Consider the following 13,254-nt stretch of genomic DNA (forward strand, 5'->3'; position numbering starts at 1 on the left):
AGCTAGTCATCAGAGGCAACCTTTATGTTCTGTGGAGGCAAACGGCTACTCTAAGATGAAAATTTATCAGAACAGAAGTAAACACTGTTCATCTTATCCTGAAGCATGGACTGCTTGACTCTCTTGACTAATAGTCCAATGCAAATCCATCCAAAAACAGGAGACCAGAGTGATTTGCTTAGACACAGACATCTAACATTTAGCCAGACAAATCCTACCAAGCGTGTCAAGACAAACACCTCCAAAATCTACTTCAAACCCAAAAATGCACATTAAAACAACACACTGCAAGTAGTGCTTATTTCCTAACAAACATGCGTTGTCAAAAGGCCAGGGAATTTCTGTGGAATCTGTGGCAAACAGTTTCAGTGTGGCTTGGGGCTATAGTATAACGTTAGACCCTGGCAAGAAAAACATAAGAATCAGCCAGAAGCAGCACCTTCCATTTCTAGTGAAACCAGTCATCCAAAGAGCAGAATACTTATTTCCCACCTTGTTTCACTGGTGTCAATTTACTTCTGATTGGTCTACTTTTCCCTGGATCGATGGTATTTCCACTTCGGTTCTGTGCATTTGAGCCCGAGGAGGATGGCTGACCTTCCAACTCTTCACCGGTGGCTGAACCCAAAGGCTCCTCTGTTGTATCTGAAACTTAAGATGGGACACCACTAACTCGACAGAGTATCTTTTGTTCTCTATTTGTACTTTGAAATGTAAGGCATTTTGGGGAGGTTTGGTATCACCTGAGTCAGTGGCCTGAAAGTCAGGAGGTTAGTTTCACCAAGTTGCCTCTCCAGTCATGAAGAGACAGACTCATCCAGGGTGTAATCCAAAGTAAACTTAACGTATTTGTAGTTTCTGTATGAGGGAAGCCCGTGTGCAGGAATTCCAGACTCTTGCCATTAGGTTCATTCTTAGCAAGTTTCCCTATTTTCTGCACCCTACCAATAACTTATCAACAGATGGAGGGCCGTGTTCTGCTAACAGGAGCTACAGACCACATATTTACATGATCTTGCTTGTTCAACGAGTAGGTTTTGCATGTGTCTTATAAGATTTAAACTGAACATTAAATATGCACCAGCTTTTTTGTCACTCTGCACAGAGAAGTTGCTACAAAAGAAAGGATGCATATTAGAAAATTCCTCCTCACCGTGAGATGAAACTGAAGAGCTAGTCCTAGTCAAAGGCAGTGAGGTATTCTGGTTGGTTTTAGGTTGAATCTTCATTTGCTTCTGTTTCCCTTTTGGACTGACGACACAAAACATCCCAGAAAGATAAAACTGTTAGTACCGAAGGACCCAAACACAAAAACATTTTCCCCTGCAGTGCCTTGGTGTTTTTTTTTTTGCAGCAGACTTGTAACACAAATGATTTCTGTTTCCTCAGTGCCTGTACTGAAGTAGTAACACTAAAAACAGTGACAATATCATTTTGTTTGATAAAGGCATTTGAGTTTTCAAGAACAAGGCATGTGAGGTCTTTTAACCTCACCTTTTAAAGCTGAACTACTCAGTTTACACAGATAACGTATCATACAGAATTCAGAAAAGTGTTACACAGCACTTTTTCAACCATTACTAAACAAAGGCAAAAGAAACTTGCTTTTTCATTTTATCCGGAGGGAATACTTCTAATTATACAGCCTTTCACTTACCAGAATTAAGCCCAAACTACAAAGTGAGTTTTGATGGGATTTGAGCTCATACATTTACCACCCAAAAGAGCAACAGTGTCAGGAAATGAGCAATACCATTAACTGACTGCTTATTCGCAAAGGTCTGCCTACCACTGTCTTGACATATCTCAAATGACACCGATGGCACATTTTACTATCATTATGTTACCTAGATGCTCTGCTAGTTGATGGTGAACTGCTACTGCTTCTTAGCCGTTTTCGGTACCGTGGCCTTTTCCTCTTCTGACATTGCATTGCTGACTTGTACTCAGAGATGATATTTTTCATATGATTTTCAAATAAGGCAGATAGTCGAAGTGTCATGCTGTATATCTGGAACGAGAAAGCATGGCCACAATTATTAAAGCTTGGCTATCTGGAAGATCAGCAGAAAACCATCACAAAACTGCAGAGACTTAATCTTTGTAGTGCAGAAGAAAAATTCATGGTGACATTCAACTCTTTACAGATAACTTCCTTTCAAAATGCATGTTCATTCTTATGACAGAAAGTGTGTTAATTATTTACAGTACAAAATATTTACAAGGTTAAAGGAAAATTGATATTTTGATTACTGAAATATCCCTCCTTTTTTAATCTCCACAAAGCACGGAGGCACTTCACAAGTTAAGTTGAAGTACCAAGGGAAAGAACAATTGAACTTCACTGTCAACTCATCTTTGTTTTTTGCTATAATTCCCTAGTGATGAGTCCTTACACTCATCCCTATAGAGCTGCACGGAGACAACAGCTGAAATGTCCCACTTTCTAGAAGCCAGATGTCCTTAAGCCATTTCCTCGCCCTCTTTCTGGGCCTCACCTCCGACTACCCTCATTCACAAATGCACTTATGGCTCTCTCTGTATTTTGGACTATTCTGTTCAAGATTTTACTTCAAATGTTTTATGCTTATGACAAACTAATAGTTTAAACTCAGCATATATAAAACAGAGTTTTTAATTTCTTCCTCACATCCATACCCTTCTGCTGCATCCAGTCTTAGGAAGTTGTGTAAACACCATCAAGATCAAGAAGACATTATCACCACCTTAGACCTCTTCCCATTTCTTGCAGTCCTTCTGAATACAAAACCTCTTTGATAACGGTTTTCTTTCCATGCATACATCTTAATTCCTGTTCCCTCACCCTTACGTTGCAGCAATGACTCTTTAGCTTTGGTATGTGGTATTCTGCCCTTCTTGCCTCCATTTGGGATGTTGTTGCAAAGGTGGTAAACAAGGCTAGAAAACCTCAGGATGCGGACAGGCATTTGGCAGTAGATGAACCCACTGTGGCAGAAGGCCCAGCTGTGTGCCCCAGCCCTCCCGCAAAGATCATCCCACTGAGGCTCTTCGCAGTATTTAAGCAAATGGATATTGACGGGCCACTCTATTAAAGTAATTTGCGAGTTGACTCATCAGCTGTTCAGTTATAAATACACAGGGAAGTTCCCAGGGAGCGCACAGCAGTAAATAACTCACTACCAAGTATACTCGGATGTCAGGCATACAAAACCCACTCTCAAATCACCTGTCTTCTTGCAATGCTCTACTACCTTTCTCTCTGTTAAAGCAAGCAAAAGTTATTGGTCTTCATCCTCAGAGCTTACCCCAGCCCACCTTTTGTCCTTTATACAACACCAGAACAGTTGAACCCACCTTTGGTAACAGCAGCTTTGTGCTTTCTCTCAGACCCGCTCACACTTATCTGGAGCTCCCCTCTCCCAGAGCATCACCCTACTTCAAGCTTACTGTCATCACCCTGCTTTCACAGGGCACAGTAGCTATTATTCTGCTGGTGAGCAAGGAGTACTGCTCCTCACGAGATGAAAAATGCCGCGCTACCTCCCATTGCCTCCATCTAGCGCCATTTACACTTGCACTGAAAGCTCTCCCCACCACACTCTGCTCTTTCTGCTGATAGACAGTGGCTAGAATAAAACATTTTGTATCACCATGTTAGGTGCCACATATAATAACACATAGGATTTAACGTGTCTGTGAAATTTAAGCTCTAAGTAAAGGCAGCGCAATCTAATCCCAATTGGTATGTATTTTATTCGTAATAGTTCATAAATGCTTCTATTTCTACATAAAAATTACAGGCAATTTTTTAAACAACATTCTTATCTACGCTAGATGGTGTCTTTTGGAGATGTGATTTTGTTACCACTAAAGCATCTGATTTAATACACAGGGCCATGGTCTTTATAAAGAAGAAATTAAAACGTACGACTTACTCGAGACTTTTTATTGGGAGTGTAAGCTTTAGAGTTGCAGAATATTAAGCGAATATCTTTGTAAAATTCCAACGGACTAGTGTAGTTTCCTGCTTCCAAGGTTTCTTTCACAGTGCTGAAATCCATAGGAGTGTCAACAATATCTCGATAATCCTGTAAGAGCATGCAAAAAAAATAATAAAGACTGATGATAACAACACCTGAGGCTGATCATGAAAACGTCTATGATATCATCCACAACAGCAGCTCTTAACTAATTATTTCCATCTAGGACAGAGATTCGAGAGTTACTGTAGATAATTCTCTGAAAACATCATTGCACTGAACATGGTCCATTCCAGTTCAGAAATGGGAAGGTTAGAAACATGTCCAGCACAGAACTTTGTCAAAGGATGAACATTAGATTTTAAAATTGTGAGTACAGAAGTTGTACTCACAGGATAGGAGAAGAGATCAACCGGCTGTCTAAATGGCTCAGAGTCCTCTCTTTCATAAATCAAGTTTAACAACTGTTTGCATTGCTCTTTCCAAGCATCAGGACTTGCTTTCGTGGGCTGTCTTTTTATTCGTCGTCTTACCTGCAAGGGAACGGATGTATTTCATCATCTTTCAGAATATTCAGATTTTTCACTTTAAGTTCATATTAATTTACTAGTGTAAATTTACTAGTGTTCTGATTTGAAGCAGATTTCCACAACTAAAAACAGAACTGCAATAAGGTTAAAACAGCTGAAGGCACAATGATATGCAGCATGCAAATTGCAGAAATATGCCTTTTCTGGTAATATATAATTACTCAAACCCACATGAAGTATGCAATATTTCAGATCCAGGCTAGCTACTTTTGTCAGTTTTCCCCCAAATTTGATAGCAAATCAGATTTGTTCTTGATATCTTTCAAATCAATCGAACAAAAAGATTCTTCAGCAATTAAATTCACCTGCACAGCAGCATCCTTAGTCTGCCAACACTTACACATATACACAACTGAATTCACATGGTTAACACTGCAGACTATAGGCTATGACAAATCTAACATGTTCCAGACCCAAATGAGTGTTTCAGTACCCAGTCTCTCTGTCTCATAAGCTAAACCAACCAGAAATATTTACTCACTCGTCTTTTCCCAGAGGAAGTTCCTGGAGCATCTGAATCTACATCTACTTCTGCCACCTAAAGGAAAAGGTAATGATTACACACACGCATGCATGCCTGTATACACACACAGCAATGGAAACAGTCTTAAAAACAACAACAGCAAGCACAATTATAAACTACTCAAGTTAAAAGAATATTTCGAGCAAAACAGAAACTAGTTTCAAACTCAAATTTATATAACTTCAGGGAAAAAAAAAGATAGATAAGCTGCTCCATCTCTTTTCTAAGTTTGCTTCCACAGAAATTACATACAAGCATCTGAGAAATATTAATGGCTTATTTTCAGTCCTTGAGAATCAGTTAATTCCCGGTCACGCACAGCTGTATACCTCTTCCTAAATGTTCATGCCATGAGCAACTGTACTGAGTTTATTCAGACTTCAGGTAGTCTCTGACTTACATTAAGCGTATATAATATTCTTTTCAGAATCTGGATCCAGAAATGAAACAACTCCTTTGTACACAACTTTCTACCACTAATTAAAAATTAATTATTCTGAGGGGAGAATCAGTTGCTTAAGAGCTCCTACAGAGGAATCTCACAGTAGTTTCTTCTTTTAAAACACATTTCCTTACATTTGGCCACACAAAGGATAAGTTTTATAACAGAACAAAGAAGAAGGAAGCATAAGTAGAAAATAAAAAAAGAAAACAACTTACTTCACAGTACACAGTACATCAGAAAGAACAGGAAAGAAGATAAATGCACTGGATCCCAACATGACGATGCCATTCCTATGCTGCCAAAATCCAGACACCAAGCCATACAGGCCTATTTCAGAGCCAGCAGTTACTCTGCCACTTAAACCATCGCAAACCATCTGAAGTACATTTAAGACTTCTGTAAAATGCAAAAGCTACCATAACGATGCATCTCAGAAAGAGCTAAAGATACCGGAGGCACTGATATTATGCCTTTGCATATAAGGGTATTTAATAACTACGCGTTCCCGGCGACTGCCCAGTGAAGCTCCCTACCAGTCCAGAAAAAAAAAAATTCAATGGTTTCAGCCAGTCTGGCTAAGGCTAAAGTTTCCTCTTGATCCTAAATCTGGTGGTCAGTGTGCAGCACAGTATCCAGGAACATCTAAGGACTGCTCACTGACACCAAGCATTATACTCAAGATTTTAAGTTTCAGTACAAATCCAAGGTAATAGCACTGGTCACAAGCATGTCGGTATTCGACCAGCATCAGACTTAACTTTAATATTTCAAAACTGCAATAATGGAAAATGTCAGAAGATTGGAGGAGCAAAGAAACCTCATAACTACATCTTACACTAGTTCATGTATTAGAAAGCAACATTGAAAAAAAAAAACAATAAAAAACACCTAAGCAATTTGGGTTATAAGAGATCACTGCTTTGCAACAGAAACTACATCACACTTCAACGTCTTTACAAACTATATTTAAGGGGATTAAGAGTAAGGAGAGAGAAGAAGTTAAGGGGAAGTGATATCTAACCTGTTTTCTACCTGTTATTTCACTCCTCTGTACAACCAATGGAAAATGATAGAGAATTACAGAAGAAAACCAGGTCTGCTTCTTCCCTGACAACAGGAGAACTCGTCCTTCTAGTTCATCAGACTGAATAATAGCTCCAGCTCATACTCCCCCCGCTTACTAATACTTCCTCACACAACAAAATATAACGTACGGAGAGAAGATTAAAGACAGGAAGCTCCAAGAATCATTCCTACCTACTGAAGGGAGCTTTTTGCCCTAGGTGAGCGATCAAATGGCCTAAACAGGCTTATCTCAAAAATATAAAGCAACTACCCATAAAATAAAAACTCAGCAAAAAACTTCTCAAACTTCTTCTGGGTACTGAATTTAAAAAGGCAAGTTCTCATGGTCACACTCAATGGTCTTACCTCCTCCTCTTCATCAGTACTGCTCAGGTCTTCTGCTTTCACCTTATTATATATTTCTAATATGTCCGTACAACTCTGATCCCTGCAGAGCAGTAACAAAAGTCAAAACACATAACCAAATTTCTCAGAGACTCAAGATGTCAGATCTGTGAAGTAAGAAAACCGTGCCTACCCAATGAAGCGAAGTAAGACATCTGTTACGATTTTGGCTGCTTTGACTATAGGACTGTCTGGCTCATTGAAAGTCCTGGCATTATGTTCAATGTAGCGTACCTCCCACATCAGTGCAGAGATTCTCCTAAAAAAAAAAAAAAACAGAAAGGGATGGAGAAGAAGGTGTACATTATTTGCCTTCTGAGTTTAAAAGTAAAAAAAGGAATTAGGTAACCCAAGTACGTGGGGAACAGGTTGCCAGGGGCAGAGGTAAGTGGTTTCTGTTCACACACTGCTTACTACCCCAGTGTGCCATAGTTTTGTGGAGGAAAAAAGTCCCTCTTCAAATCAGCAATGAATAGAAAGAGAAAACAAACCTACAGAAGACAACTGCTGGCTCTTCCCACTTGGAGAAAGCCTTGCAGATAAAGCGATCCCCAGAGGGAAAAAAGAGCAGGATAGGAAAAGATATTATTTATCCCCAAGTTAACCTGAAAAACTGAAACTTCCAGTTTACAGCACTATTTAGCCCATGTCTAACAGCTACAGTACAACCGAAGTATCTGGTTCAAAGGCAGCAGAGATACAAATCAAACACGCTCTGCCTACAGTGCCATCCAGGGACTAAGACTCTGTATGTTAAAAAAAAAAAAAAAAAAAAAAAACAAAAAACACAACCCTCCAGATCCAGATATACCAGCTTTTGCCTTAATTATGTGCACAAAAGACCTTATTATATTGCAAGACTTGCTTTGTACAAAGCCAAATAGAATCTCACCTTACGCTCTTGGTTAACCAAAGAAATATGTTGCCTAAGTGGCATTACATGTTATTCAGCTAAACATTTTCCTCAAATAGACTACAGTAAATGTACATTACAAACACATAAAAACCAAACCAACCTATAAAACCTGTTTTCAAGTCTCCTCCTGATTGTGGTGAGGTCCGTTGGATAAGCAACTACAGTGCAATACATGGGATAGGCACTAAGGTCCACTGGAACAGCAAAGGGATTAGAAATGTCTGAAAAACAAAAGACCAAAATCATTCAGATGCCTCAGATGATACCAGAAGGAAAGTTATAATTATAATAGTTTCCGTGTTTCCTTTCTAAGAATTCAGCAAAAGCAATACAGGTCTACGGCTGGATACATCCAATGGATAGGATTGTACCTCTTGTACCGTCTGTTAATTAAACAAAAATTGTTTTTTCAAGTGTAAGTATCACATCTGAGACTTCCATGCCAGCAGCCAACCGTACTGCTGAAATGTAACATGGCTTATGCATGTAAAACAGGAATACTACAACAAGCAACATAAACTAAGAATGCAGAAGAGTCTTATGTATGGGACAGAATTTAGATCATCTGTGCTATTGAACAGCTACATTCTGAAACTAGTTACAAGGTATTTGTTGGTAAGAATTTGTCAGTTGATTTTCTGGCAGATTAATTCTGTTTTACTCTTGTATATTTATATGTAAGCCACTCAGAATCCCCATCAACTTGAAAGGAACAGGTGAAGCCCCAGAAACAGGAAAGCACAACTGAAAAGGGCACCACATGAAATTTAAAAGGCTCTTTTCAATTATTTAGTTGTGTAATTTTCAACAACCTCCCAATACTCCACCCTATCTACCCCTCAGTCATGTGCCACCGTGCCGATATTCTTAATACTTCCACCTTTTCTCTCCAAACATACCAAGGGAAAGAAGTTGCTCAATCCCCCGAATTACTCGTTCACATTCTTCATCTCTGGAATGGGCCCCCCATTCTCCTTCCTGGGGTTTGTAGAGAAGAGCTGTCAGCTCATCTGGAGTCACAGGGACTCCAGCACCAACCTCCTCTGGATAAGCAGCTAAATATGAAGAATTCAACAACGGTAAGTACTAGCAGTGATCCACAGCTATTTACTTTACGTATTGACATGAATTCAAAACACACTTACTTCCTTCTGGAATTGGCTCCATGTCCCATGGGCTCATCCTCTCTCTTTCGTTGTTGTCCCAGCTTTTAAAAATTAAAATATAATCCATTCAAATACATAAATTTGAGCACTTACTTTTTCATCTGGCTAAATATAATGATACGTATTTTTCCTCTAAGGGTCTTAAAACAAAAAGGTCACGTCTATTAGAAAAAAGACATATCACTAGCTGGATTCAAACTCATTTTTCTCTTCTATCTTCTATGCATTCACTGTACGGCTGTTTAGGCTAAAGGTGTTGTTTTAGGAATAAGGTCATAAATAAATAACGTCTTATATTTTTAAATGGAAAAAAGGACCCTTGTTCTTGAGGTACGCTTTCAAGTTGTGTGTAAACACCTACGAGACCCTGAATATGTCAACACGCCCGAAACATTGCAGCTATGTAAGTACTTACTGAACACTGTAGCACTGGAAGGAACTATCAGGATATTCCGCCTGGAAAGGCTGCTGACTCTCCACAGTTCCAAACCACCAAGCGTCGTCTATTATACTGCGAAATCTATCCCCTGTAATGAAAAAGACTGCACTGAGCAAAATTTCTCATTTCGCTTTTTCTGCTGTAGGACTTGTAGCAAACATCAAATAAAGTTTCCAGTGATCACCATGATAACGTGTGGCAGCGCTTTTGCATCATGTTATGAATACAATGTACATCATCTTACAAGTATCATCACAAATCACAAATACACAGTCTGACTGCAAAGTCAGACTGCAGCAGCATTAAAGGAGTATCAGAGAGTAATAAATATAAGATTCTTATGTTGATTACAAAATAATTATAATCTTCTATAATCTTTAGCATGAAGTAAAACAATGCAGTATCATGAAATTCTTTTACATTAAGAAATAAATGTTTGAAAGAGAATTGTATAACTAAATGTCAGTATTTGTTGTAAGAACCTCTTCCCCATTCCAGCAAGTCTAAAATATATGCTGTCCACACAAACTCAAACCACAACCATCAAATTTTAGCCTATTAAATAGTTGTAGAAATGTTGCAAAACATGAAACAGAAAAAAAAAAAAGTAGTTACCTATTTGCCAGTTCCTTTCTTTGGCTTCATTATAAAACTGATGCAGCACAAGGAAGTCAATAACATCTGGCATATCATGGTATCTTCATGAAACAGAAAAAAAAATTGCTTCTATTACCCACAAGCATAGTTCCACAAGTACAATACAAACAGTCTCCAGACATAAAATTTCATGCATTTTCTTTTCAGGTTTGGCATAATGATGAATTAACACCATCACCATGCCTTGAAAGAGAAAAAAGAAAAAGGGGGAAGCTGCTAAACCACAAGAAAATGTCTTGAAGAACATCATCAGAATTTCAGTTACTCACTTTATGGAAAATGATTCTCCTGTCATTTTGCCTGTGATCGGATCTAGGAATGCAAGCTTCAAGCAACAGAGTGTAGGAGGCCCAACTTCGTATTTGATTCCTACAGTCTTTACAAATTCTTGTTCCTATGTATTGACAAGCATGGAACAGTATTATTTTAACATGCGAACAATGGAAACATGCACGTTAAAGTACCAAACCTATAAATAAAAAACATTTGTTTCCACTTTGCAGCCCAGGTAATTTCACCCGTAAAATTTTTCTTTACCCAAAACTAAAAATAAATCCGTCTCCTTAAAAAGGAAAATGATGCTTATTCCCTTGGTACGTTTGCATACACCATACCCACAACCTATTTAACTTTTTAAGAAGATTCTAAGGAACACATCACTTTATGCTTTCAATCACACTAACGGCACCAAAGGTTATGCCTGAGGAAACCCAGAGCCTCTCACCCTTGCACAGCAACATACGGGGAACTAAAAGGAAACTCTTCCTTTTAAAGTGGAAATTCAATAACAGCCTTGTACAATCACATCCTGTCCGCATGAGCAGGTGTTAAGATCTCTATCCTACATGAAATAACATTTCCTTTTCCTTTGAAAGGCATTCTGCGGATGCCTTTGAAGACTACAGCTGGAATCACTCAATATCTAGCACTAGGAACTGGGTATATTTCCAGTAAAGCAATTATTTTCAATAATAGAACCACTGGCATATATGTATATGAATATTAGCACACATTTGCTCTCTGCTTGATACGGAATCTGAGTAAAGAAGCACAAAACAGGGAAACACCATGCATTCAGCGTTATGGGACTCAGTGATTCAAACAGAACAACAGAACTTTGTAAACCTAACATGTGCCCAAACGATCTAGAATACTCTTATTTTGAAAAAAACATGATGTAAGATAATGCCTACAAAGACATTCAGCACTTCGAAGTATCCGTTTAACTCACCCTGAGTTCCATTTTGTTCCATGGTTGTTTTTGCATGTTAATACTGTAAATTTTTGCTTTCCTTACTGCCCGTACATAAGCTTCATGGCCTTGCCTAAAGTATATGATCTTAAAAAAAAAAAATTATAAAAAATAAGCTTTTTTATTTTAGTGATAGTTCTGTTCCCCCCGCCCCCCCCAAAAAAATCCCAATTCAGCCTATCTTGAGCATGATTCACTGAAAGTACTGTTAGATTTAATTGTCCTAATAAATAATAATAATAATTTTAAAAGCTCATCAGCTGAGGTGGGAATTTAAATATTGCTACAGTCATTATTACCTCATCTCCCATTTGTGGGACAAAAGGTGAGCGGCGGGGTATAGTATCCAAGATCCACTGGGGGGCAAGCCATTCTTCACTGGGTTCACCTTCCATCGAAAGCAGCCCGCTTGGTTTCTAAAATATATTACATTATATTTAGAGTACAAGCTGCCGTTACTACGGCAGAGTATATAAATGTCTAATTATACACCACAAACTAAAACAACTAGATATAAGGGCAAAGCAAGTGCTGGAATGTAAACCTTCCAAAAACCTCAGCTAAATCACAGGTGGTGAGAAATGTTCATTATCAATATAGCAGAACATCAAAAAGATCAAAAATAAAGAGATTATGTTTCTTTCCATAGAAATATTCTATGTGTCTTCTTTAACAATTATTAGGAAAAATACGAGAACTTCGAAAAAAGGGGGGGGGGGGAACTTATGAAGTCAAAAAGACCCTTGAAAATTAAAAATGCCAACCTTTTTTCTAGGCTGCTTAAGTTTCCTTCGTTTTTGCTCCATTCCTTTTGTTCCCTTCATATTTTCATCTTCAGAACTACTACAGATTTTCCGAGCTGCCTGCCTGGTTTGTCTCTTTGGAGGTTGGAGATTAATTCCAGCATCTGCTGTCCAGTCTGAATATTCACTTGATGAATCACTGCAAATAATATAAAGTTGTAAGAAAAAACAGCACTTCAGTTTCACACAACGGAATGAAAGGACCAATCCTTCAACCTGCTTTTCTGGTTATGTGAAACAGATGTCAGGATTAGGGCAAAATTTCATTCTCTTGTGAATTTAAAGAATACCTAAGTGCTATGTAATTTCTTTATTTCAGCAGGTTATTTTATCTTTCGCAAATTCTTGGTAAAACTAGGATTATGGCTGACACCTATTTTTAATATTATATATCTCACCAACTCATAGACAGACTTTATAAGAACTGACTGAACTGCATGGAACGCATGAAAAAATCAGTAAAGCAGGATATTCTTAAAAATACATTTCTAACTTCTTTAATAACCAAATAACACAAACAGTATTTCCATTAGCTCACGTCCCTTGCATCCATAAAAGCACAGCATTAAGAAAAGAGACTGTAGAACTTGTACACAAATACATATTGACAATAGAAAAATTAAGACCTACCAAAACATGAACAAAAGGTATGTATGAATTTCTATCAATATTTCTATTAGATATGACTAAGTGGCATCAATTTTTCAAGCAGTTATTAGCAAAAAAAAAAAAAAAAAAAAAGACTTTTTCATAAAATGATCTTTCAAAATTATTCTTCATTTCGGAAAATAAAATGGAAATGCTTCAAGCAGGAGTGGAAAAACAGTCAGTCTTCAAAAAGTATGACTTTTTCATGCTGTATTTAAGTACTGTTACCAAAGCTTCCAAAATTACTTAATCACTCAAATACATAGAAGTATTTGTCTGTTCCTAAGACCCCAAATGTTGTTGGTTACCATTTTAAACTACCTAAGTGTACTAAGCAATTTGTTCAATCTGTCATAGGGTGTAACAAATTTGTATGTTTATGA

At 37.9% G+C, this 13,254-nt stretch overlaps 1 protein-coding gene across 3 annotated transcripts in view; it reads right to left on the minus strand.

Annotated features, from left to right (window-relative positions):
- The window catches only part of BRWD3 (bromodomain and WD repeat domain containing 3), a 55,224-nt gene that overhangs the window by 7,143 nt on the left and 34,827 nt on the right, over positions 1 to 13,254 (minus strand). For 2 of the 3 annotated variants that reach the window (XM_080554326.1, XM_080554328.1), the window contains 17 exons: positions 12,185 to 12,362; positions 11,720 to 11,836; positions 11,400 to 11,507; positions 10,438 to 10,562; positions 10,127 to 10,209; positions 9,488 to 9,599; positions 9,052 to 9,113; positions 8,806 to 8,961; positions 8,007 to 8,127; positions 7,124 to 7,249; positions 6,952 to 7,033; positions 5,034 to 5,090; positions 4,355 to 4,495; positions 3,918 to 4,070; positions 1,848 to 2,011; positions 1,154 to 1,251; positions 493 to 651 (listed from right to left, as the gene is read on the minus strand). In XM_080554326.1, the coding sequence (XP_080410452.1) occupies positions 493 to 651; positions 1,154 to 1,251; positions 1,848 to 2,011; positions 3,918 to 4,070; positions 4,355 to 4,495; positions 5,034 to 5,090; positions 6,952 to 7,033; positions 7,124 to 7,249; positions 8,007 to 8,127; positions 8,806 to 8,961; positions 9,052 to 9,113; positions 9,488 to 9,599; positions 10,127 to 10,209; positions 10,438 to 10,562; positions 11,400 to 11,507; positions 11,720 to 11,836; positions 12,185 to 12,362 (2,042 nt within the window). The remainder of the gene's footprint in view (positions 1 to 492; positions 652 to 1,153; positions 1,252 to 1,847; positions 2,012 to 3,917; positions 4,071 to 4,354; positions 4,496 to 5,033; positions 5,091 to 6,951; positions 7,034 to 7,123; positions 7,250 to 8,006; positions 8,128 to 8,805; positions 8,962 to 9,051; positions 9,114 to 9,487; positions 9,600 to 10,126; positions 10,210 to 10,437; positions 10,563 to 11,399; positions 11,508 to 11,719; positions 11,837 to 12,184; positions 12,363 to 13,254) is intronic. The other variant, XM_080554327.1, reaches the window with a different exon arrangement.

Source organism: Anser brachyrhynchus (genome assembly GCF_964034855.1).
Source record: "Anser brachyrhynchus genome assembly, chromosome: 13".
NCBI classification, from domain to species: Eukaryota; Metazoa; Chordata; class Aves; order Anseriformes; family Anatidae; genus Anser; species Anser brachyrhynchus.